This window comes from Trichoplax adhaerens, genomic scaffold, assembly GCF_000150275.1.
Source record: "Trichoplax adhaerens TRIADscaffold_28 genomic scaffold, whole genome shotgun sequence".
NCBI lineage: Eukaryota > Metazoa > Placozoa > Uniplacotomia > Trichoplacea > Trichoplacidae > Trichoplax > Trichoplax adhaerens.
Window position 1 is genome coordinate 15,642 of NW_002060969.1, and position 27,416 is coordinate 43,057.

A 27,416-nucleotide genomic window follows, 5' to 3' on the forward strand; every position below is an offset into this window, starting at 1 on the left:
GGCTAACCAGGTGTTTGCTGGCTGGGTGGCCTAATTCACACAAGTGACAAGTGTGTACAGTCTGTACTGCAATTATACAGTAAGTTGCAAACTCTTCGAACTCTGCAAGGACCTCGGGCAGAAAGAAAGAATCCTTCAATAATTATAATTAATTAAAGTTGAAGAGAAAGTATAATTGTAAACTCGCAATGTCATCCAAGTTGCTTTCCAGGGCAGCATTTCTCCGTGGTCAAGTGCGTGCACGTACGACTGTTTCACTATTTATTTATTTCAATGATCTTTAACTATAATAACCGACTTTCATTGCCAAGAGCGATATTTGCAAGATTACTCGAGCGTGATACGAGTACAGCAATACGAGCTTACTCGTGCAGCATTTTAAAATAAATAAAATGAAATTAAAATTAATCATTAAACATCTATTGGATGCGTAAGCTCTCTTGTTTTGCAACACACTACAGTACGATTTTGTATAATTAACAGCGGTTTTTTTCCATTGTATACGGGTTACTTTATAGATTTTTCAAATATCTCGTATTCCGAAAGTCACTTCTCAATTATGTACAGATTACTTCCGAATTCGTTTAACTTTGAGGAAGGTACAATTCCAATGTTCTACCTATACAACATTTTGTGCTAGTTATGACGTACAGTATCAGCTTTTTCTTACAGAATTTTTCTAACCAAAATCAAAAAGAAACTGATCAGTATTTGAATGCTTGCTCTTATAGGGATTTTGTAACAAAATTGGTAAGACACGAGATCTCGGGGCATCGGATAAAATCATTGGGTACTGGTTGTTAGGATGTTCCGGATTAGTTTTTGGAGCCGTTATTCTTGGTGGAATAACCCGTTTGACAGAATCTGGATTGTCTATGGTTAGATGGCATATTATCAAAGGTATGAAACCCCCAAGTTGTCATGAGGAATGGTTAAAGGAGTTTGAGACTTACAAGTTGTATCCGGAATACAAATTGTAAGTATGTTACTAGATCTTCAGATATGTAATTCAAACTTTTACAGTAATATTTATGTTTTAAATTAACTGTAAATTCGCTATTGATCCAATAGATATCAGGGTTGGTGTACTAAATCTTTTTAAAGAATAATTTGTTTATGATTATAGCTCGATCATATGAGCGTACCTTTATAATATAATAATAAAGCAGAAAAGGAAATGTTAATCTTCTGTTCACTAAAGTAGTATGCAATAACTTTTCTTATTAAATTAGTGGAATACTACAGTAGGCACGATAGTATCTCATTCGCGAAGCTTCGATTTGGCTTAGTATGCTTTACAGTTCTATAAACATGGTCATCTGTTTCTGTACTATACGGTAGCTGATGCTTGTAAATAAATATAAATTAAATATAATGGTGAATGGACAGTAACAAGGAATTTCGTACTCATGGTAACAGTGATAACATGCCAATAAGCTTTTTGGGTTGATAAAAAAGTGTCATATCATTTCGTTTGATTTAAATGGGATTTAAGCTTACTGTAATTCACTTTATAACTATGATAAAGTATTGCATTTACAGTTAGATTTGTGATGTAAAATTTTTTGGTATTTATTTCTTACAGCTCGAAACATAATATTACGCTGGAAGAATTCAAACGAATCTTTTACATGGAATATTTGCATAGAATGTGGGGTCGCTTAATTGGAGTTGCTTTCGCGGTACCAGCGGTATATTTCTTAAGTAGAGGACGAATCTCGAAGGCTATGAAACCTAGACTCGCTATATATTTTTCTTTGCTAGTTTTTCAGGTATTAACGTATAAATTTTATTCTCGTCCTAAACGCTACATGAACTGCAAATTGTTCATAATGTGGTTAATGAGCATTTCTAATGCTGCTACCTCAGGGTTTACTTGGATGGCATATGGTCAAAAGTGGTTTAGTGGAGGATAATCGGACACGTAGTATACCTCGTGTGAGTCAGTATAGACTTATGGCTCATCTAGGGTCAGCTTTTCTGTTGTATGCCGGCTTATTTTGGAGTGGACTATCGTATCTTATCAAGCCTAAACAAGTATGGTTTGTTCGCTTTTGATCCTGAAATCTATATATTGATACGAACATTTGCATTTATTGAAATCTAGCTATCAGAGAGCCCAAAATTAAAAGCGCTGCGAATTCTAAGCCATGGAAATTTAGGAATAATTTTTACCACAGTTTTAGCCGGTTAGAATTTACAATTTGTTTAGAGTTTCAGGGTTCTATATATGGATCTCTCTAGATAATAATTAAACTTTCACAGTTGTTTGATACCTGCGGTAAACTTAATGCATTCTACATCACTACAATCCTTGTTGAGAGTAGGTGCAATTGTGGCTGGTTTGGATGCCGGCTTGGTGTATAACTCATTTCCAAAAATGGCTGGTAAGTGGATACCCGAAGACATTATGGCCATCTCGCCAAAATGGAGAAATTTTACGGAAAACTCAACAACTGCTCAATTCACCCATCGTGTTCTAGTTAGTTCTTAACGTCTTAATGTCCTATTATAAATAATTGGTCATAGTAAATGCTTCAATGAGCAAGAATATAACAGTGCATATTAGATTGATACTGGCTATGTACGTATGTATTTACTGATCTAATATACACGAAATTTTGATTTAGGGTCTAACAACTCTTACAAGTATTTTTGGTTTATGGTGCTTTGCCAGGCCATTGACGTTACCGAGGCGAGCTCGTCTAGCGACGAACTGCTTATTAGCTATGTCTGGAGTGCAGGTAAATACTACATAAATCATTTCAAATAATTATAACTATACTTACCGAATTTAATCATTTTTTAATTATAATAAACTCAAAGGTTTCACTGGGAATTACTACGCTGCTGTACTATGTACCAACCCCGTTAGCAGCTTCCCATCAAGCTGGCTCATTGCTTTTATTTACGAATGCGTTATGGCTTGCGTACGAACTGAGAAAGATGAAATTTTAAATCTCTTTCTATATAAATCATGCAGCTTCTACCGAAGATGGATGTTAATTGTAGCGGAAATCTAAGTAGTCTGCGTGCAAGCTTAGATTCATACAATAAACTGAATCATCTTTTCGTCTGATAGGTCGGTGAAAAGTAGCCGAAAAGATAAATTTATTTATTGTCTTAAAAAATCTGATGGGTTGTGTAATAGAACAGATACACATTAGAGAAGTTTAATGGTTATCACTCTCATGAGAACCTTTTTAGGCTATCTACAAGAAATAGCTGGGATGGGTAAATTATAAAAGAGTCAAGGAGTTATCATACAGTGAATTAATTCGCACTTTTAAAATATCGAAATCGTAATTAGATGAATGTAAAACTTTATTATAGATCACTGATAGATTATAGTTATAAATATTAAAACTTTTGAATACAATTTAAAGATTTTTAAATTCGGATATACATCTGAAACGTAGGAGAGATGTATAAAAATTTACCATAAATCTTCATAAAGAGTGGTACGGTATTATTTGCACGCGTCTATATGACATAACCAGATATACATCATGAATGATTAGAGCCTTGTAATCAATGCAACAAGCTTGTAACTTATTTTTACATTGTTATAGTAAAAATACTCGTTTTAATTCGCTAAACGGGTAACTAGTATTAGTTCGTGGACAGATTACTGTTCCATGGTTAGAATCGGCTAATTTCAGTAGAGCCTGTATAAACATACGAAGTCAAAAAGCTCACGACAAATCACAAGAAATTCTAATCTTTGGCATAAATAAAACCATCAAGGAAATTCAATTATTTTTCGTTATGTCGCACCTTCTCGCTGTAAACCATTCCATTTGGCAACATCATTGGAGGATTGTTACCATTCATTTCTTCGCCACTTATTCTGCATACCAAGCGTGAGTGAGAACAGTGCGAAAATGGCAGAGTTCGAGCTATTTCATTGAAGTTACTGCTACATATTGGACATTGCAAACTCTTCTTGTTTTCGTCGTAGCAGTCACTGTGCATCCGTAGTTAAGGAACTAAAATCTTGCAGTAGCAATCTTTACTGTTATAAAATATATCTTATGCAGTAACTTCAGTACAATTTACAGCTTTTTAACTTAAGTAAATACAGTACAACAATATAGCTAAAACTGCGTAATGTTGACATATGATACGGAGTTTTTAAAGACGCCAGACCAACTTGAAGGATAACAGAGAACATTGATCGTTCTTTAAGTTGATACAAGGAAAAAATATCATCCCGAAACTGTCGCAGTAACATTTTCCATCGCTGTGGATCATACATATCCTAAAGAACAATATCATTATTTTACAACAAACACAGCACTGAGTTGCTTCATGGTACCGTAATGTACATATTTCTTTACAAAATTTTGCTGACGAAAAGAATCATACCAGGACTACTGAAGATAAAGAGTCGTTTTCTGTCTCCCTTTTGCTTCAGTAGTCCCTGCCGTATGCAGCGTGATACGGGTGCAGTTATAGTGTTTAAATATAGGCCTATGACATAAAGTATACTAAACTATCAGCTGTATGTACACATGTGTTTCCAGATACCAATTTACTGTTACGTACAAATCAGAGTCGACTATGGGTACAATTGTACTTCGTGCAGTCATTAGGAAATGATAGTAAGGTTAAGGGCAGAAAAGATACATAGACAATAGATTATTACAGTATAACTGTAGCTTGCAAGTGAAAGCGAAGGAAATAGTAAACATTTTCTAAAAGAAAGTGCGATGAAGTGCATGATGGTATTGATATCAAGACAGTATACACGATCATAAACGTACTTGGTACGGTTGACAATTGGTATCTATCTGAAAAGCCAATAACCCCATTGCACGCTTCATTAAGTCACAGCTGCTTGAATCTATATTAGAAAAGTGTCGCCTTGCGTACCTGCATATTGATCAATAATTCATACTTTTAATTGCAGATTACACTATATGTGGTCAAACATGAAGATAGTATTGTAATATACGCTATACTCATTGCTTACTTTACTGCATCTAATCGCTTTCCTTCCCGGATGAGTTCGATAAATTCTTGCATTCGTAAATTAAACTCTAACGTGCTCTAAACGTGATGTAATTCCGTTTTGTAATCATTATAAAAACAAACCCGTATAAATAGGTATAAAGTGAAATCGTGGTACCAATAAATGAACGATACTAGCCTAGCATACTTATATTCAATTCTACGTACAGTACCTTAATTTTTTTTAATCTGGACCTATTATCAATACACCAGTTTAAGCATAAAGTGATATTATTAGCTTGCAAGGAAGCTTCAATTTTTCGCGCAACGGTGAAGATTTCGATGTTGCACAGCCCCTAAAATTAGTAATGTTAAAATAAAAATCTTTAGGATAAAGCTACGAAAATTAACTACTTAATTAGTAAACACTGGCAAGCATCTTACTACGATGTCAATTACAGCTAGGCGCAATAATTACTTAATAGTTCGTTAACTGAACAGCACATTGCTGTATATTGCATCAAACCTCAATATCAGATTCTTCCATGAGATCAATTGCAGCCTTGTAATATCCTTGTCGTAATAGATGATCAACTATAAAACGATTGCAGCGTTTCCTCTGCCACATAGTAACTGTAAAATCATTTTCAGGCAAATCTTTCCTGACTTGATCCATTCTATCTTGCAAATGGCTAATTCTTAATTTACAGTTCTTAATACATCCTTGCTCTTGCTGGTAACAATCATCAGCCTTTAGGAATAAAGGATTATTAGTTGTTGAACAGTGAGATCTTTAGCGATATGAATACTGTCTAAATATAACAAAATTTAGCTCCTTCTCTTAAACATTTTAATTAACCTTTCTTTTCAAAGCAGTTAGTTTCTGAACAACACCTCCTAGAAAATCGGCGACTGAATCGATAGACTGGTTCTGTGAATCTGAAGAGCAATGTAGTATATCATTACTTCCTCCTAACACATTAGCAACTTCTCTATCGATTGCCTTTTGAGCAGTTCTGAATTTCTTGTTGAGGATCTCGTACGGTACCTAAGTAACGGTAGTTTATTTACAGTTAATAAGTTAAAAGTAATACCAGTATAGCTTATAGCTAGCTATCGGATACTGACAATAACAGTACTTCCGATCCTAGAGAAATCATCTACGATCTGTAGTGTACATTCGTAACGTTAACGACTACCATATCTTTGGCCGTAAGGTGATATACAGCTTATTAAGTGTAAATAATGGCATGAGTATAATAATTTTTACACTTTTTTTACTGTGATTTTAAACAGGATTCTTTCATCACACTGGCACAGTATTTGGATCATATGCAAGTATTTATTTTATATGTAGTGCTGGTATAAAATTACGAACTGCATTGTCTACAAAATAACCAGAACCAGCGAAAGACGCCAAAAACTCTGTATTAACCTACGTGTAATTGTTATTACAGGTAATTGAAATTTTTGGCAGTAAGCGGAACAAATGTCGGACGATTTGGTACAGTGTTAATTTTCATATTTAGTATAATAATATAGCAAGTAAAGAAAGTACTGCGAACAAAACATTCAACCATTCTACCATCAAAAGCAATTGTCGTCCATCTGCACTCACTTTACTGCACTAAATAGCAAAGGAGTAACTGGTTTATAAAATTTCTCGTACAGCAGATTAATTATATAGTTATCCGTTCATTGCAGTTCCTACTTTTAATGTTGAATGTTCCAGGGCTCGGATGTCAGGATATTCCCTCCTTGCAGCTTCTTTATCAACCATCTCTTTTCAAGATTCCTTACTGGCAGTCTCTTAAGATTCCTATTTGCTAAAATGCCTGAAGTACAATCACTGTCAGAATCTTAGAAAAGGTGCATCACGAAATGACGCTAGTGTTATTCTTACACTGTACTGTACGTACGTACTGTACTATCGTACAGTATTAGTACAGCGTAACTCCATTTTATTGATAAACAAATCCAATACAGTATACAGTACAGGGTACAGTACACAGTACTGTACTGTACAGTGTACATGCTACTGTAGCCAGCCAACTTGGTGGCTACTTTTGATAGCTTGTCAGCAGTCAGCACTACTACAGTAAGTACTACAATTACCGACGTGCACTCGAACAAAGAGTGGTGTCAATGTAGTTAAAATGGCTAGCAAAAAGTCGACCTATTTTTCTATACGATATTGATGCGGTCTTGAAGCATGGAATACTAGAAGAAGAAGGCAGGGTCTCCTTCGTTTTCTTCTAGTAGTCCATGGTCTTTTTCAAAATGTGCCATGTACATTGTACGGTATACCAGGCCAGGGTAACAGAAAGAAAGAGGGATTGTTAACGATTTTCATTGAAAAATGTGATCGCTGACTGTTTTGCTAGTCATTTCGCTATATCGGAAGACTGGAACCGTATACTATGCGTAACCAACATGGTAGCTACTTCGGACTTCGGAGCATAGCCGTAAACAGTACTGTACTGTACTGTACTGTATACGTACAATCGTCGTACAAGTTAGACGGTAAGCCTCTTTGATGAAAGTAATAGTAATTTAGTGTACTGTACTGTACAGTTCGAAACTGACGCACGGGATATACGATTGTACTGTATACTGGAGTTTCTAACCTTAAAATAGCTGAAAAGCTGACATTTGCATATATTAGAAAAATTAAAATTTTAATTTAATAATGTAATATTTTTGATTGAAATCCAAGTTGTGTACTTTTTAAGGTATCATTGACTGATCGTTAAGCGAAAAAATAATCCAGATTTGATATCGACAATGCAGTTTAAATCGATATCAAAGAGGTGCGATTAGCAGAATTTCCTCGCAAAATGGCACAAAACGATGCTAAATCGCTCAAATCGCACTCCTTCGAGATAGATTGAAACTATACCCTCGGTATTAAATGTGGATTTTTTACATTTAGCAATCAGTCAATGACTATCTTAAAGTACACAACTTAGATTTCAATCAAAGCATTGCGATATTAAATTATTCTAATTTATGTAAATGTCAGTTTTTCAGCTGTTTTAAGGTTAGAAACTTCCTAGCCAATCGTACAGTATACCACGTGCAGTACGTCCATTTCGAACCGTACACTTAACTGATGTACACCGTGTCATCTACAATAGTATGCACTTATGCAAATGAGCTTTGACATCACTATGAAAATGAAAATATAAGACCCCTATTTTAGCCTTCAACTTAATTAGATCTTTTAATTTTTCAAAGCATTTACATTAAATTTGGCTCAAATTCCACATAAACTTTATTTCATTTCTTTGAAATTCTAATATAAGCCAATAGTCACTGGTACATGGTCGGTCGGTTCTACCAGCATACAACTCACGCCTTATAACAGTGGTCTTATATAAATAAATTAATTAATTGCTGTCGCGGTCCGTAAGTAATACTACAGTAAATCCCATTAAAAGGCCTGTTGCTGAGCTCTACTTGGAAGCGGCAGCTTTAGATCATAAACGTTATTCAAATTAATTAATTCGAGTGATTTAGAAAACGGACACGAAAGATCCACACTGAGGAGAGTGTCCAGTGTACACTGTCCAGTCCAGGTATATTCCTAGTGGGTCAGGGTACATTGTCGTATTCATATGCATGCACAGTGCGAAGTGACAGTGATAATTATAATGTCAAGTAAAAAAGTACATGCATTTGGACATTTTCGTGATATTATCATGCGTTTCAGTAAAAACTAATTTGACATAAAAATTTGTTCGAGCTTCATAATTTTCGAAAAAGAAATGTTGGAAAATGTCTAGAGAACGGTTTCAGGCGTACAGTAGCTTGGATTTATTCATTTATGTCACGTTTTAGATTTCAGCAAACAACGCTGTTATAACTGCAGCATTAACGAGATACGTGTATAGTGAGAATATAATATAAAAATTTTATTAACTCGAAATGCACAGCTAGCTCCGGGCGATGAGTGTAGATAAATTAGGTATGCACTCATAATGCATATAAAATTTGTATTATTATTTGTATAATATTATTGTTATATTATTGTCTACTATGCATTTTCCTTTCATATTGCTGCGGAATCTTTACACCTAACAAGGTAATGTGTAACACTATGAATACGTATGTAGTATCGTACTATATATTGTAAAAACTTAAAGTCCTAAGGGTAGGTTTAGTATACTGTAACAATTTAGTAAGTAGGTACAGTACATTAGTATATGCTAGCGTCACATTTTCATTAATCCCTCTGCCACAGCCAAATTTATAAGAAATTTTTCCTTGGACGCGGTTAGATTTCTAGATGTAATGCAATCTGGAGATAACATTCCATTTTGGTCGGAAGCCAGTGATTTTAAATTACTAATTAAATCCCCTATCGTTGATGACAGTTCCTTTGAAAAATAATTGCAATAATTCGTTCAATTAAGATTTTACGCTCACTCATGTAAACATATCAAAAGAAAATTCTCCTCGCATTTTGCAATTTCATGTATTCGATTAAATTAGGAAAATCAATGATTTTGTATAGCATGTGGTACCTGAACTATGTCTTGATTTGAACACTCGTCATTTTGGGCAAGGGACACCAATTGCGAAGCGATATCTTTGTGAATCTTACTGAGCACAAAATTTTCTAAGGTATGATGCAAATAATATAGTGGTATCAATCGTTTAGTAACTCACTTTACACAGCACCATACTGGACTGCAACTCTGTAGCATACCAAATATAGAATTACGTTATGCGAAAACTTTGTAATAAATGTTCAAAAGCATTCAAAAATTTATGATGAACCTTAATGTAAGCAAAAATTTCCATAAAACTTTACTATCAACGCTTAACTGCAAGATCTCAATGCAATCACGTTTACCTTTTGCATGTGAGGCTACATAAATTTCACGACGTGGCACTAAACATATAATTAGTAATATTGTTATAATAAATTTATAGTATAAAACAAGCTGACTAATAACTGAGCTATCTGGAAAGATAGCTTACTATTAACTAGTACATCGAAAAGATACTCCTTATCTTCGATGCTGGGATCTGTTACTCCAGCGACGTAGTGTTGCAAGCTCTTTAGGTTAAAAACTTCATTAGTTTTACTTAAGTCTATAAACGGATGTACAATATCCCAATTTTGTCGATGCCATGATAGCAAAGGCATAGTTCTAAATGTTAATAAGAGGTTACTGTTAACAACTCATTCGAATTTCTTAATATTCTTTTACTGATATGGCAGATCAGAAAATAGTTTTAACCTGGTACTATCCAGAAGAAATCTAAGGTTTGAATCAAAAATAACAATTCGTTTCTTTAATAGCAATGCGACACAGATAAGAATTATTTCCAACCCGAATTCCAGAATCAGTCCTAAGTTTATCGTTAAATGAAATGGAACATTAACAAAATTAGGCTTTCTATGATTAGACAATTATAATTACATCAGTTTCGGTCGAAGGAAAAACAGCCAGCAATAAAGTAAAGCAACAAGCGTCAGGTGAAAGCTTTTCACACTTGTTTCAATCGGTAAAAATCTTCCGTATCATCAATATACGTACTTTAAGAAATTTTAACATCTGTATGCTTAGTTAATAACAAACTGGAGATGTACTACAAATGTCTACAATTAGCATTACTGCATGTACGTAGAGCATACGTCATTTTACGGTTCCTAGGGAACATTCGTTAGTCAGTGTACTTTAATACAGCATTTGTCTAATTTTAAAATGAAATGCATAACCCAGTAGCGATTTTCTAGAAAATATGATGTTACCTAGGAAGTTTAGATACCTGTCTTTGCAGGCATCAAGGAATAAGAGCTACTTTTTGCTAGAGAGATTATACTGAAGATCTGCTAAATTTAGGAGCGCCTAGCACCCAAATGCTACTTTTAGTTTAAAGTGTTTGGGTAAGTTGTTAAGTTAAAAGAAATCAATATTACCTAATGTTAGGCTATCAAGACACCAGTAACGGAAATGTTTTACGATATTTCGAAAAATCTAGAAAAGTATCCACTTCAGCAGCTTACTCTGTAGAGTATTTGGAAATTAGTGGAAACTGTTCATTGTACAATTTTTAGAGTGTAAGTGTGTAAGCATATCATACAATGGTTGAATATTACTGTACTGTATATCAGTCTCTTAGTACCGTATATTGTAGAATCTAGATAAAATTTCAAGACAGTAATCTGAGGAGAAATATAGGATTTAGCATTAAAGTTGCGCAGTAAGCCTATCTAGTACTGTAATTCTGCATTTGATGGTATAGTTCACTATGGTGACAGACCGCTAGAAAAATCATATAGTTCTTCTCCGGTCGAATCATACAAGTCATAAAGCCTCTTAGACTCTTAACTGACAGTTGGGATTTAAGAATCGACAACATTCATAGATATACAGTATATAATATGCTATCGACACCGCATCCTATAACTTTCGCATGTTGTCCAGGCTGTCAAATGCCGAAACAAAAGGTTGATTATTGTACGAATCTTTAGAAGTCCTCGTTCACCTTACACTCAGTAAAGTATTATAACAAGTAGTTAGCGGGTATCTAATGCTTAACAACAGCCATAAGACAATAAATACTGAATATATACTGTACTGTAGCTTCACCGCATAGCATGGAATAGTTGATGACTGCATAACAAAATAAGATCGCGGATAATTTCTTTTACTGGATATCTAACGATAAGTACCGTTACCGTAGCTTTCATAATTATAATAATATCGTTACCTCGCATGCATGCGGACGTTGCATAAAACGCAGACACAGTGGTAAACTTATCAAAATTAAAAGTACCAAATTGCTCGTGATTCCAGAAGCCATGTACATTGACTGATATAAAAGCTGTAGCCATTAGCGATGGATTTCCACAAATGTTATATATATCCCCAAGAAATTTGCAGAATTCTTGATACTTTTCTGGGTGAAAGTCCTAAACTTGATGAAAAGCACCATGCGGCTTAGGAAACAAATGTGACTACTTGTGCTTTTAATACATTAAAGTGTAATACTATTTAAAATTTAGACAGCAAGCATATGCAGTGAGCAATAATTACAACTTGTCTATAATGCCCCATCAATATTTGAATCAAAGTTCCGAAAGAACATTAAAACAAATACGAGTATGTAAGTCATACCACAGAAGCTAGCAATTCTCGTTGCATGCGAATGTAGAAAGCCATACGTTTAGTTAATTAATTTTACAGCGAACTACGAAAAATTGCACTACAAACCTTGCATCTAAGTATCACACAAAATTGTTTCACCTATAAAGAGTACAAAAATAGGAGAAATTTGTTTAGTAACTGTACTGTACTGTATACTCCCTGCTGTAACGTATCCATTTCACTATCTGCATTTAATAATTACCGTGTGTACAGTTACAAGGACTGCATTTGCTAGATTGTTAGGGTACTGTACACTGTACAGTATACAGTACAGTACGTACAGTAATAGTAGAAAGGTTGCATAGTTCTATCATTATACTGTACTGTCTAGAATCAAAGAAACGCAAACAGTAACCTGAGAAAGTTGTTCTTTCGCGAATGGCATTGCTTGAATGTAATACCAGTCATGCAAATGTCTACCGAATATAAAGTCAATTGTATTTTTTCGGGAAGCATTCATTAATTTTGATCTCGACAAGATTAAGTCAGAGAATGATTGATTACTTGCGGGAAAAGACCAAGTTATTAATGAATCTCCATTAACATCGGATTCTGCGATATTGTGGTAGCAGAAATGCAGAGATGTTAAAGGTTTCCCTGAGCATACACGCGTAAATTCATTAATTAACATCAGTACCTATAATATGTAAGCTATGCAATTTCAAACTTCTACTCATCTCGTAGTAAAAATTAAAAGTTCTCGCCTTCCTTTCACTTCTTTACAGGACTTTAATCTAAATTAATAATTTTTAATCTTAAACTCTGCTATAAACGTTTCCACATTCACTGCTAAGAATCTCTAAGTTACTGTATCCCTAATGTTTACTGTACTGAGTAGTACCTGTAGCTACTGTAGTGTCATACTGTACTGTACTGTACTGTACAGTACAAGTACAGTACAGCTATCATGAACTCAAGTACTCAACGATGCTGTCTGGCAGCAACATAGCATAGCAGCATAGAACTTTAAACAGTTTTTAAACTTACTGTACTGTACATACCATACATTATAGTACTGTACATTTAAAACCGTACAGTACAGTAATGTACAATATACTGTACTGTACTGTACTGTACACTGTGCACAGTAGTACAGACCGGTATTACGTTGTAAAACGGTTATACACAGTACACGGTATAAAGTTACTGAACCTCTGACAGGTCTACGACAAATGGTAATACTATCTGTTAATTAAATGAGCACATTATCGTAAACCGTCAGCAAAGCGACGGGAGTTTGCACTAAAATTAATTATTCAATACTACAATACAGTACTGTATAGTGCACTTGTGCACTAAATGTGCAGTTTGCTGTACTGTAGCATTTACGGCTACACTCTCCAAAGTAGCTACCAATAATACCGTACACTGTACCGTACTGTACTGTACAGTACATATGTACAAAGTTGTCTACAAACTATTAATTGACGGTTACTCTGAGAGGTACTGTACTGTACTGTACTGTACCGTACTCTACAAATTTCACAAAAATTTCTTGAATATCCCTAAATTTGCAACTCACAAGTTTGCAAACGTCTTAAATACCATTTATTACTATGTCGGAAAAAAGTATCAAACTTGGTCAAAAGGTAGAAGTACCCGGTCGTGGATATATAGGCACTGTTGCGTATATTGGCTCTACCTCCTTTGCTCCGGGTAAATGGGTCGGGATAATTTTGGATGAGCCAAAAGGCAAAAATAATGGCACAGTACAGGGCAAGCGATATTTTACATGTGAAGATAATTTTGGCATGTTTGTAAGACCTACACAAATTAATATTCTTGAAGAAGTACCGTCGACCGACGTAACTTCAAGTTCCGAGAAATTATCGTATGTTAAATTAACGTAACTAAACATTGCTACTGGTGTTATCTATTTTAACAAATTCAAAATTTATCGATACAGGCTGCAGTGCACAGTGCAGTACAAGGCGCAGTCACTTAGTTAAGGCTAATTATAAGTACGCGTATTGCGTGATGAAAAATATTGATATGTTACTATGCTAATTTTTTCTATGAAAGTACGATTTTACGCACTGTTATAACGAAACTCGAAATAGTTACTTTGAGCTAATAAGATAACGTTTTGGATATTCTTGCCTTCAGCTCTGTCATTGTTAATGATCATTAGTCTAACTCAAAAGGGGTTAAGTTCATGGAAATTTGCTATTTAACCTGAGTTAGCAATTTATTTAGTGTATATCATATGGGTATGTCAGACGCCTTGAATGAATTAATCGAATAGGAAATCGTAGTTAATTATTACCGTGATCTCTATATTCAGTGTATATTCACATGATTGTTGGGATCAAAGGTCCGGTTTAACCATTTAAATTTTACATTCAAAAACATAACCACTACTTATGGTATGTAATATTTATGATGGCGTTATTGCGTCGTGCATATAGTGTTCCTGTTGAATCGAAGAGAAGAAACACTGGGCCATCTTCCCCGACGTCTCCGAGAACTCCTGCAGTGTCCGTTAGTGCAAGTACCAGTACTGAAAAGCTTAAGTGAGTAAGATTACTGAGTACTGGGTTATCGTTGACTTTAAAATTTTCTGTTTACTTATATGATCATTATTAATTAATTCAATAACATCGAATTTACTTAGCACTGCGGTAGATTTATAATAAGGTTACATGGGTAATTTCAGAAGTCTTTAAAGACATTTTTTCGATTCACTCTACTGTACTAATACAGTAGTATGATGTTATGATATTAATAATTTCATAGCGTTCCTACGGAATCAAAGCGTCGAAATACCGGATTCTTCTGCCATCGGACCTTCAAAAGATAAATCCACAGTACCTACTGGAGTTAAGACAGGAAAATCCGGGCCCCAAATATCGGTGATTGTAGCTAAAGATGCAAGCACTAATATTAGCAAACCGCTACCTTCTCCCAAAAATGCTACCAAAAATTCTTCTATTGTCAATCCTGTATCAAAGCAGCCGTCAATAACCTCTGATGGTCACTCCGTCAAGTGTAAGGTTTCATTCAAAGTTTGTAAAACGTATCTGTCTTATGTAATCCGTAGCTAAGATTTAATATCGTTGCTTCAAAATTATATGCTAGTGGAAACGTCTACATCCAACGATAATGCGGAGGAATTATTAATCCTGAAGCGAAAACGAGAAGAAGATGCGTTAAAGATGAAAGATTACGAGAAGCTAAAATTGCAGTTGCAACAGGTTGAATAATATCTAATGTCATCGTTTTTTTATGTTTATTGACGCTAAGGTCCAATTTTATGTAGTTAAATGAATTCAAAATAAAATGGCAGGAAGCACAATCGGATTTGCAGAAGAAGCTTAAAGAAGCAAAAAAGGTTCAATTTAAAATCCTGACGGCAAGTCCGTCATCATGAAAAGATTTTGATTCTGCATATGTATAATATAACGACAGCAATAATAATTTCATTAAACTTTAGGAAGCTAAGGAAGCTATTGAATTTAAGGAAAAGTTTGAAACGGAAATGCAAGAAAAAGAGGAATTGCTTCAGTTAGCTATGCTAGACAAGGAATTGGCCAATGAAAAGGTACAGCATACTTAGACTGGATCAGAGCAGGCACCTTGAAAGATATACTTCTAGAATATTATGCTATATTGCTTCACTGAGTAGCATTGACGAACATCACAACTCTTTGTAGGTGCTTGTATTACAGGATGAATGTGAGCAAAGCTTAGAAAATATTGAAGAACTAAAAAGTGAGATTGAACTACTGAAAGGTGAAGTTGAAGACCTAAAAGGTGAAGTTTTTGTCTTCTTTTAGTAACCCAGATTACAATCAATAAGGCGCTACCAATTACATGATACTTTAATGCTTTACTAATGAATCCGTAAAAATACTCATTGAACAGCTACCGGGAGTAATAATGATAGTGAAACAACTCATCAGGTCCAGTTACTACAGAAACAACAAAGACAGCTTAAGGATGCCTTAATTAAGTGCGCTTGATATCACAGATACAATATCGAAAGACAATATTCTATAGTTAATTAATTTAACCTCTATTGTGTTATTGTTCCAACTAGAATGCGAGAGTTATCTATGTCCGAAAGGCAGGATCACGCCCAAACTGCTGAAGAGTTGAAAAAAAAGTCATCTCAGCTGAAGTCTATAAATGCTGATGTAGCGAAACTTAGAACAGAACTGGCGGTAGGAGGCTACTATCTCTTTATATACGCGCATATTACTGTTCGAAACGTGTTAAATTGCAAAGTTAACGTTGCATACGTTTGTGTGTCTTAGAATGCGGAAGAAACTATTGAAATTTTAAAAGAACAAGTTGATGCCGCTGTTGGAGCACAAGACATGTTAGAAAAACTAACAGATAATAATTTAGAGCTTGATGAAAGAAACAGGGAGCTAAATGAACAAATCGATGAATTGGTAACAAGTGCTAACAAACGCTAAAGCCTATTGTTAATTGATTAATTAATTATATTACAATCGAAATTACTCTGATTTAATTTAATAATAGCAATTAAATAAAATATCTGTCACATCTTTTACCATTTTCATAGGAAGCACTGGTCGATATGAACGACGAATTAGAAGAGAACCATCAAGAACTAGAGAGGGACTTGAGAGACGAAATAGCTTCTTTAACGAATGAACTACTTGAGGTATAGATGTGTACTAAAAAATTGTGAGGATTTTATTTCGAATTTTGACTAGCTGATTTAATCTTTCAATATAAAATCGCAGCTGCCTCATATACAATTGAATAAAGCTCATACCTTTGCGGTACATTACTTTCGATCGTTTAATAATTAATCTATTTTCTCATCGAATTTCACGGTGTTAGAGAAACCAACGACTAGAGATAGCAATAAATACAACTGCAGATCAATCAAGTACCATCAATAAATTCCGTGACTTAGTACAACAACTACAGGTAATGCTTTTAAAGTCGCAAAGTTAATTAGAATGTAATGGAATGTTACTGTCAAAAAGTATAATTACTATCTACTTGATTATACAACTTTGCTAGGAAGAAAATGTGTCTTATCGAGAAAAGTTAGAGTCAAATATTGTATCAGAAAGCCCTAAAATAAATACTCAAGCCATTGACTACAAACTAAAAATGGCAACCACGAAAGCACACGGCAAAGTATGACCTACAAATTTAACATCATTAATAGTCAATTATCCTTAAACTACTTTATCTTTAACCGGTACTTCCTAGGCGATTGATATCGAACTATTAAAAGTAGAGATCTCAATGCTGAACTATTATAACGACTTACTACTGACGTTCTTACCAAAATCATTTGTTGACAACGGTGGTAAGATTCGATCACACCATTATTGAAATTTAATAACCAATGGAACTATTTTATGATATTTGTTTCACTTTTCGTTAGGCGAACGTGACTGTTTACTAGTTATGACTCTAATGAATCGAGTTTCACGCAAGTCCTCCATCATCTCAACACAAGTAAAAGAAAGGGTAAGCATTTTTTGACATTTGTGTTAATATACTTTTTATCTTGTTTCTATGCTTGACTTTAGCTATTAACTTTATTACAGTTTGCAATAGGTGACGCTCTAGATCTTACCAATGTGGATACTTCGCAATTAGAGAGAGTAGAATTTGGATGTAGAATAATTCAGGAATTTTCAAATCTAATTATCATAGTTAACAGAATCGAAAGGTTAGATACTTATTAACTAACTATGTTGGATATTTCATATTACAAATATCAGTTACACTGCATCATTGTATTTTTTGTGTTATCAGTAATTCTGAGTGTGTGCTAATTATCTAGTGCCATGTCGGTATGCAGTATGGAGATTTTTAGTAAATTAGGAAGTTTATATGCAGACACTCTTCCTCATGAAAAAGCTATTGATAATATTATAGAATTGCTACGAAAAGATCAGGTCTGAATGAGCATTAATAGAACAGCGCTATGTTTAAAAATGAAGCTGCTAAATAATTTGTATTTTATATGTGCATAGTTGGACGAAAACTGTTCATTGGATTCTCTGCAGAAATGTTTAGCATTTTTTAAGGTTTTTCAAGTAGAAATTAATATTCAAACTTTTACGTCATTAAACTGACAATCTCCATAAATTCGCTGCTTGTGTGATAGCACCTAGTTAACACGCACCTAACAAATGAACCTATCGACCATTGTATGTTCCTTTGTGATCATGCAAATTGTTTGGGTTGCTTAGCTGACTATTTGTCCGTGAATCTATCTGGGTTATTGATAATTGGGAAGGTAATAAAATAGCGGTACTTCTTAAAGCAGTACGTTTTTTTAATGTGGCCATTATAATTTCCATTTATAAATGATATGCATTGTTTCGAAAGCATGTAGATAATAGTCATGTTAAGCAATGGCTGACTGATCTATCGAGGATAATTATGAATATCCGACAACACTGCCGAAAGGTAACCGTATTTTAAAACTGTGTTCTTTTTCAAATCTCACTACTAAACGTAAACAGCATTAAACGATGGAAGAGATTGCAATGTAATATGAATCTGATGAATTATAATTATTAGGTTAAAAGGAACATCCCGCAAGATGGAAACAGTATAATTGAACTCCCAAAAAAGGTAATGAAAATTACTTCCTTTTGGTATTGTAATATACAATGGATACTTTATAGTTTGATTGTCTTACAGATTTATGATACATTGTCTGAGCATAATGATTGCTTAAGAACGTTGGGTTTCCTGTTCCAAGATGTATGTTCGAATATTAATGTACAGGCAATCTCACCGGGAGGTATGGTCTCACTTACTGATAATGAAAATAATTTCCTTCTGTTAGATAAAGTTCTATTGAGCTGTTATTAAATTTCGGTAATAAAAATTCCAATCTTATTTGATGACCTACGGTATCTTAATTGACGTTTTTAGAAGATGTTAATATATCTGAATATGAACTCGAGAATACTATTCTAAAATTGATTCATAAATCCTACGGAAGTGAATCTTCCTTGGAATCACTACGGTAATACAAACTGTAGGATTTTATTATTCCTCAGTAGCGTATGTACTATTTGCTTGTTATTTTTGGCTAGCGTAAGATTCCAATTCCTATTGAGCAAAATCGGCGCTTACTTGCGAATGATTTCACAGGCATTGCTACCGATCTTAGTCTTGGTTTAAACTCGAACACTATCGATGTATTTTAATACAACTGTAAAAACTATTTTCTCTTGTATAGTGATTTACTAGAGAAAATTGAATTCGATATGCAAACGATTGCTGATGCCTTGCAAAGTGGTGAATATGACAATGAAGGCAATAAGGGATACAAGGTTGAGTACACTATAGTATCAGTATGAGTTCATTTCACTTGTATTTTCGTCACCTACTGCGATAGGAAACATTTGCTTACACTAATTGTTGCAGTAATTTTTTTGAACCACCTAATTGATAGGGAGAGGCCCCTTATTCTATCCGAGCTAAAGAAATGATTGGAATCATTGACAGTGCTGTTGCAGTTGAAAAGAAGTTAAAAGAGAAAGAAGAAACGGTCACTGAACTTCGAAAGGGTCTTAAGGGAAAGGTTATACTGGATATACTATAAGAAATAAGATTTATGTAAAGCCTATCCTTGCGTTACAGACCCTATAAATGTTACTGTCATATCATGCCTAGAATGATGAAATAGGAGAGCTCAAAGTACGAATTAATATGTTGGAGAAACGTGTTGAAAATGCGACAAAAGAGGTGCCCTGAAGAGTGATGAATGCCATTTTTTAAGGCTTGCTATTAATTGCTATTTTCCGATATTTGTGCAGTCGCAAGCCCACCTTCAGGATTTAGAAAGGAAACTAGAACACACGAAAGAAGAATTGGCTAAGAAGGAGAGGTTATCAATTATTCAATCGTTGCTTCAGTCTATAATTAACTTAAATTAAAATACTATGAAACTGAATTAGTGTGTTTGAAGCTGCGATGGATGGACTACAACAAGACATTGAAGATTTAGAGAGAGAAAAAGAAGAATTAGAGAAAAGGCTGAATACTGTCGCTAAAAAATCGATGATGACTAATATTTCTCAACGTGGTCCGCCATCTGGAATAGCTGCTATTGTTGCTGGATTAAGCGGATCATCAGGCACTGATCTTAATACTGATAGTAACACTATTACACCTGGATCTATAATTGCTGGTGAAACGTCTCAAGTTGTTATCCGAGATTCTGACAGTATTTTGAAACAGGTTCTTAAAATAGCTATGCTTAAAAATTGTACGTGCTTGAACTAAATCAACTTCATGGAGTCAATATTTTAAAGAATGATACAAAAAATCTTATGCTAGGTGGATATTTTAAAGTCAACGGTTCGCTATCTTAGAAATGAAAACCTTCGATTAAAGGGAGAGAAAGCTAAGGTTCTCTATATATGTATTATTATTATTTAAATTCGCTCATAGTGATCTGGCTATTACAGTACTTTTAAACCTGTATATAACGTTTAAAACAAATTGATTGCATCTGGCTTTGTTAGATTGAATTAGCAAGCCTTCCACCAATAATATTGCCGAATAGTTTAAGTAAGCCTTACGATGAATTAGAAGCAGAAAAAGAAGCTGATGGAAACACGGAAACTATAGACGGTAAGGCAACAGATGTTTATAATTTTATTATCTACCTCTAATATAATCAACTGACGTGTTTTACTAGATGAGCAAGAAAAAGAAACGAAAATTGATGTGAACAAAGAAAATTCTACAGATACAACATTTCAGATTGCCTCCTCGAGAGCACCCATGCAAATTAAGTCAAGGTCTACCACTAAAACTACTGAATACTCTGTACAATCAGTTGTGCGAGAAATATGTGATGTCCTTCATGTTAGTACTGTATTCGTAATATTAAAATTTTTTATTAAGAATTTTCACAACATATATTTTGATTTAAAATTCTTCATCTGTAAAATCTAACCACAGAGAATTGAGTCCGCTAGTTCAAATCCGATAGTGGTTGATATTAGCAACAGAAAGCCTGGAAATGTACCAGCCTCAGAAAAACAAAAACCTAGTCACCAGCTGGTAAACAGGGTTGCTTCTCTAAATGAACTGCAATCCTCGTATGACCAACTTCAAAAAAAAGTATCAACATTTGTTGCTAATCGACTTCCTGGTGGTGTATCAAAGACTACATTTTCTTCATTTGTTACCCCTGTTTTCTCAAAGGTATTTAAATCATACATAAATTTCTTATCTTTACTTTATAATTAAGTCTTTAATACGATAGCATCTTTACTCACTGTATTAATCATCCTAGTCATTCTATGAACAAGCTGCTACTCCTGTTATTGGAAAAGTAACGATACCAACTTTGGAGAACGAGTATAAAATGGACAGACATAACTTATTGTTACAGCATTCTCAATGGCATGCTCTGCATACATTATTTGTTCGATAGTTATTGATTCTTGCTACTATCTGTTTTGAAATTTATTCTATTTGATGTAGATTCTACTATGGATGAGATTATGCGAATTAGTGTTAAACAAAACTTTTTATAAACACTAAAAGATCGATCGACTGCTCGTACTAAATTTGTTAATTCATTTACTATTTTGAAAGTTTCTGATATCCTAGTATTGCGTGTTTGAAGTAAAAGTGTTCTACGTATGAGCTATTTTATGCTATTTGTACGATCATTAGAAACATTAGAGGCAAATTGTACTGTACGATATTTTCAAACTTTTAAAGTAATTGCGCTACTCTAACTTTGACGATAAAGAGTAAGTTTGTATCTTAATGGTTTTAATGAATAAAGCCAAATACTTAAAATTTTTTAACAGTATACAACGTGCGCGTATTACGAAAGCTTTCTTCAAAGTAGGATTAACTTAGTTTTTTTCATAGAAATTTATTGTTGTCTTTAAACTATACATAAAGTAAATGTCCTGTAATTATTTGAAATAAAGCAATATATGTAAATTTTTAGCATCAGCTGTTATGTCCCGTTTATACATTTTACAATTATTTCTTTATATAATTCTGAGATACCAAACTTACAGGAAGAAATTAGCATGCTTTACTATAAATTTCGTATCTCAGTAAGCGTAGTTTACATTGTTTGCATACACTCCATAATAATATCAATGTGCAGAAAATTTCATTGATAACTCGCATAGACTATATGAGTGATTTTAATACCGTAAATATGAAAATGGGAGGGAGGACTGTACAGTACATTGTATAAGTTTAGAGCAAGACTGATATCCTAGGGACCGTAAGTGCTGTTATTGAGGTTCTGAAGTAGTTTTGTTACCAGACATTCAAATGTGTGACTCTTCTTTAAATGTTACTAGTTGAGATAGATAAATATAATTGTTCAGAAAGCTTATTAGCTAATGCAATGAATTACTAGTAGTCAGCTATTTTTATTATAGAACAGAATACATTCCTACTTAAAATTTATCTTAAGCCCGCGCTTGCAGGAGTATTTACGTATACTAGCGGCACGATTATCGGGTAGTGGGATACATAAATTACGGAGAATTCTTCAAACTTGACATTCGAAATTTGGATAAATAATTAATTTACGTGCAACTAATATTTTTATACCGTAGTGGTGTATGAATCGTAAATTATGTACTGTGCTCATGTTGGTTAATCTGAAATATCAAATACAATATATGCTTCTCCTTTGCCTTACAGTATTATACATATAAGGAAATTTAGTGGAGTTGATGGATACTAATTTGTTGATTTAATAGAGACAAAAATTACATAGTTTAGAAGTAGTCATGTCACAGTAATAAACCGGACAAATATACGAGTAATTGTAGCAGATTATATCGATGAAAAGATTAAGAGCAGTAAAATAAGGTTGGAATAAGATACTTTTTAAGTCCTTCTAACTGAGCTTAAAACAATCGTACGCATAAATGCATTAAACGATTATCGTATCAAAACCAGTATATCTCGCCAAAATGTATCAGTAAACTTTTACTAAAAGCCATCGCACTTTGCTAATGCAATACTGTAATATGAATAAATCTGAAATAAAATTAAATTCAAGGTAATATTATAAAGCTATTTCTATACTTAGGATTCATTGCGAGCATTTAGCCTACTGTGTTATATCATGTAGTAAAGGACCGGTAGATTTTTTCTCTCCTAGTTTAGCTATTCAGTAACTATGGTAACTATAGTATTGATCTACAATCAATTTTAGATTTGATCTCAGTATAAAATCTCTCAGCAAGATAACGCAGAAGGAAAAACTTCAGAATGTATTAAGTAGCATTGCCATATTTTAATACGTTTAAACTCGTTGATTAAGCCAAGTAGGAGGACTTGGCTTTAGGCGAAATATACCTTAATAATTTAAAATATTACAAAAACTTGACTGTAGTACGATGGATGCTTCTATGTAAGTCAATTCACTAAAGTAATATTACTATTTACTATTACTGTCTAGTGGTAGCCTTAGTGCAATATTTACAAAAATTACAGTCGCACAAAAACTACATAGAAAGTTATATGGTGTGTTGAGTTTATTTATTAATGTAATGCATTAAAAACAAGGGTAAGTTAATTATAATAATTATAGGTATCTTAAACTAAGTTAAATAGGCATGTGGTCCGCGACTGGAGTCGTTGACGTCAGTAAACAACAGCTGACTGGTTGCGGAATAAGAAATTTTCATAACTATTACATTTTCAACAAGTATACTTGAAGTCCTCACGTCGAACGTAATAAAAAGCTATGCTGACACAAACACTATCTTACTGACTTTAATTCAGTACTCATGGTGATTTTCATTTAAAACGGATATTCTTTAGAGCTTAAATTCGAAAAGAACAATCGTATTTGCTACTGAACAGCAGATAGACCATTCTAGTCACATTACAATTAAACTGTTTGAGTATACATATGTATACATTATTGAATAATATAGGGAATCCGGAATACGTCATTGTAAAAGTACATTAACAAGAAGCATCAAGGTATATTTATATTCGTAATCTTATATTATCCCAAAATGCACATTAGCCAAAAACTACCAAATCTACCGCATTTGGATTTATTCTTTTTTGGAGGCGCTGTTGTTTGATCTTTTTCATTAACATTTCTCGAGGTCCCTTTTTTTGTTAATGAAAGTATCTTGTTTAGCAAGGAGGATCTTCGTTGTGAATCATCTATTTATTATAATCATGTAATCTTATATATTAATAGAACTGGAAACACATGATACAATTAAATCATAACCACAGAAATTGAAATAACGGTTGTTCTAGAACTATGTACACATCCTACTATTATATAGTATGACATATTCACTATTACTATTCAGCTATTTGAAATAATGTAAAATATAGTACGTGTAGCGTATTTACCTGATTTAAGTATATTCGATATGAATTATTAATTTAGTGTTTTTCATTACAGTATAATAAAATATGTCAACGATGGAGTACTTATATATTTATATTCCATCATTGGAATGAGACTTATTTTCAAGTTAATGTAAAAATTGTTCCAAATGTGAAAAATATTTATAGTAGAAAATGCTCTGAAGGTCTCAATGGTTTTAGTATAACTTGATATTAGCGCTATTACCTTTAGGGTGCAGAATTTGACGATTGTAGGGAACATGTCGTATCGATTCCTCCCATCCCTTCGTCAATAGTCTGCTATTTCCTATGTAATCGTTGAATCGTTTTGGAATTTCGACAAAGCGCTTGTGTTCTACAGATGTAAAGCGACGCGGCGTTGCGTTCGTTAGCTGATAGAACCACATGGCACTTATAATCACTACGATAAATTTTTTCATCTTCAGCATTTTCGAATAAATCTGTTTAAATTGGAAAATCGCAATTTATATAGATATTTATCGAGGCTTTCTTATTTATAGATAAAATCTTAAATTCTATGTTTGTCTACGGTATCGCATTTATCAATGCACAGCAACTTTGAAGCCTAAATTCAAACAAGTACCTTTGTGCTTTCATAAAAAAATAGACAAGCGAATAATGCGCTACTGTTATAAAACTAATTGCTATATTTTGAAATAAGCAAGTTCTTTATAAATTTTTAGTGATAATCTATACTATTCTTTCAAATATTTTATATAATTCCACTTACATTTATGTAAAGTAATCGGCCCGGTGATAAGATCAGTTCAAGGTGTAGAATGATTAATCGATTTGTATCAAAACATTTGCTTTTATAGCTTCTGCACTATTGATTATCTATGATTACACTCGGAATTACGTAATATTATACGTAGTACTTACGAATACTAATGCTATAATATCACTGACAAGAACTAATAAATTACTAGACTATTCGACTACAATAATACGTGTAAACTACGAACAAAGGGTAACAACTGGCTACTTTTGTTAATAATCCTGAAGGTGCGGATTAAAGTAAACAATGACAGGGAAAGAGGAAGTCGCTGCATAATAGAAGATTATTAAGAAGACTAATTTTTTAATCTATAAATGCCAAGGCTTTATAACTTTGTCTATACAAATAAACATAATTCTATTCTTGACGAGTCGTCCCTAACGGTGTTTTAGTTTTAGATTTGTTTTGTTTGAAGGTGTAAATGTCTGCTGAGGTTATCATACATCTGGAAGCTAAAAATATGTCAGAGTAATCCAAAACATATTTATGCGTAATCAACATACATATGATAGAAATGAATGTGAATGTATTGTAAGTCACTGGACACACCGCTGATTCACATCGATCTAATTCACCTTTTATCTATCCCTTCTTATTGCAGCTAACATATAATATCCGCAATATAATTAAATACTACATTTCTTTTTAAAAATGTTAAAATATTAGAATTTATGATTATAAAATATTACTATCATTTATATATAGATAATGTATATACGTAAACAATATTGCACCTGTAATCTAACTTTTTTCGAAGTCAAATCATTAAAATCAAGCTGTTATATGGTTCCGATCTATTTAAGAATTGATTGTAGAAGTGGATCGAAATACTTATGCAAATATTAAAATGCCCAAATGGCAACGTCATTCCCCAAAATAGAGTGATTGCATATTATACATTTTTTATTATCTACGGTATTGTTTAGATTACAATTAAATTTTAGAATCCGAAATATACTGCGTATAAAGAAGCAATCTCACAATTGATTCATAAAAATTTATTAGAAAGACATTGCCAGCCGTATAGATTAACCTTTGTAGACAAAGTTCTAGCGAAACATATTATTTCAAGATTTAGTATAAATCAAATCTAGCGCCATATTTCGTGGTTGTTATTTTGTTGTAGCAAATATACTTTGGCAATATATGTTTAATGCCATCAGTATGCAAAATTAAAGATAAATTCTATGGCGTTATAGAATTTTTATCTTTATTTAGCATCTTAACCAAATCTTTAAAGGAAATTTCATAATAGAGATAATACTTAAATTTACACCAAGATGCTAAAATATTTAAATTGATATGGCTACTGCAAGCATAAGTTTCGATGTTTTGCAGTCTGTATGCTAGTTTAAAGATTAAAAATTGAAGGATCAGGAATCGAAGATATGCTCTACTAAAATCAAACTCTAATGAATATAATTTAATTTATTACTTAGATCTGCCGTTATATATAATGGCATAGCCTTAGAAAATCTCAACCAATGTAGGCTACTCTGGATTAAATAATAAGGTCCTCGTTGATATGAATTATAGACACATATCGCAATCCTTAAATTTCTTTATCATGGAAATATGTGAACTGTCAAGTCAATGAAACCTTATAGTCTAATCATGAGTAAATTTTACCTGTGAGGATTTAAGTGATATGTTTTACTACTTGAATTTATCATTATATTGACAGTAGACCCTTACCGTTGTACCTACAATACAGTGAGAATCGACCTTTGACAGAAAATTTACGCTTTTAAGAGAAAATTTTTAGTTGAGTGGTCTCTGGTACTGTACAATTAATTACTGTAATTTCTTAACTGGTCGACTTGATACATGTTTCTCACATGGTCAATTTTAAGTTTTTTGTTCCAGGGTTGGAAGTTCAAGCAATTTGTTAATTTATACTGCTAACGGAGAGACAAGAAATATATTTTAAAAAAGGCTTTGCTATAATACGTATCGCGTATATCTATTAATAATGATCAAGAATAAATTTTTTTCAAAATATAAATCGCTGTCCGCAGGTACCGGTAATGAATCAACTGAATAGATTTATTAGTAGACTTTTTAGAAAAGTATACAGTGTCTGTTCATCGTGAATAGGTATTTCAGCTAGTTTATAAACATGTTATTGTACCAATATTCTGTCGCTTTATGTGAAGTGAGATTGC

General features: G+C 33.3%; 4 protein-coding genes across 4 annotated transcripts; 2 read left to right on the forward strand and 2 right to left on the reverse strand.

Moving 5' to 3' along the window:
• Positions 1-770: 770 nt before the first annotated feature.
• TRIADDRAFT_32984 (uncharacterized protein) lies at positions 771-2,958 on the forward strand (the record flags this gene model as incomplete). The annotated part of the gene is made up of 7 exons (XM_002117689.1): positions 771-976; positions 1,586-1,772; positions 1,870-2,037; positions 2,108-2,189; positions 2,325-2,482; positions 2,631-2,744; positions 2,827-2,958. Coding segments are annotated over 7 exons (1,047 nt in total), but the record flags the coding sequence as incomplete, so codon positions are not given.
• Positions 2,959-3,566: 608 nt separating this feature from the next.
• On the reverse strand, positions 3,567-6,733 carry TRIADDRAFT_32981 (uncharacterized protein; the record flags this gene model as incomplete). Its single annotated transcript, XM_002117728.1, has 9 exons — positions 3,567-3,668; positions 3,778-3,967; positions 4,128-4,261; positions 4,767-4,875; positions 4,976-5,052; positions 5,187-5,309; positions 5,480-5,704; positions 5,813-6,001; positions 6,665-6,733. The coding sequence occupies 9 exons, from the start codon at positions 6,731-6,733 to the stop codon at positions 3,567-3,569; spliced, it is 1,218 nt and encodes a 405-aa protein (XP_002117764.1).
• Positions 6,734-8,976: 2,243 nt separating this feature from the next.
• Positions 8,977-10,108, reverse strand: TRIADDRAFT_64371 (expressed hypothetical protein; the record flags this gene model as incomplete). Its single annotated transcript, XM_002117729.1, has 4 exons — positions 8,977-9,332; positions 9,480-9,574; positions 9,812-9,850; positions 9,940-10,108. The coding sequence occupies 4 exons, from the start codon at positions 10,106-10,108 to the stop codon at positions 9,168-9,170; spliced, it is 468 nt and encodes a 155-aa protein (XP_002117765.1). The 3' UTR covers positions 8,977-9,167.
• A 3,564-nt stretch (positions 10,109-13,672) lies between these two features.
• TRIADDRAFT_61755 (uncharacterized protein) lies at positions 13,673-21,522 on the forward strand (the record flags this gene model as incomplete). Its single annotated transcript, XM_002117690.1, has 31 exons — positions 13,673-13,947; positions 14,525-14,629; positions 14,872-15,104; positions 15,195-15,310; positions 15,403-15,447; positions 15,550-15,657; positions 15,770-15,869; positions 15,981-16,068; positions 16,156-16,279; positions 16,373-16,513; positions 16,648-16,749; positions 16,932-17,021; positions 17,118-17,237; positions 17,313-17,412; positions 17,491-17,576; positions 17,639-17,781; positions 17,896-18,010; positions 18,089-18,142; positions 18,642-18,695; positions 18,765-18,867; positions 19,002-19,095; positions 19,312-19,405; positions 19,528-19,656; positions 19,749-19,820; positions 19,892-19,962; positions 20,033-20,315; positions 20,415-20,486; positions 20,603-20,711; positions 20,779-20,948; positions 21,045-21,290; positions 21,382-21,522. 31 exons carry the CDS (start codon positions 13,673-13,675, stop codon positions 21,520-21,522), a joined length of 3,783 nt encoding a protein of 1,260 aa, XP_002117726.1.
• Between the last annotated feature and the right edge of the window lie 5,894 nt (positions 21,523-27,416).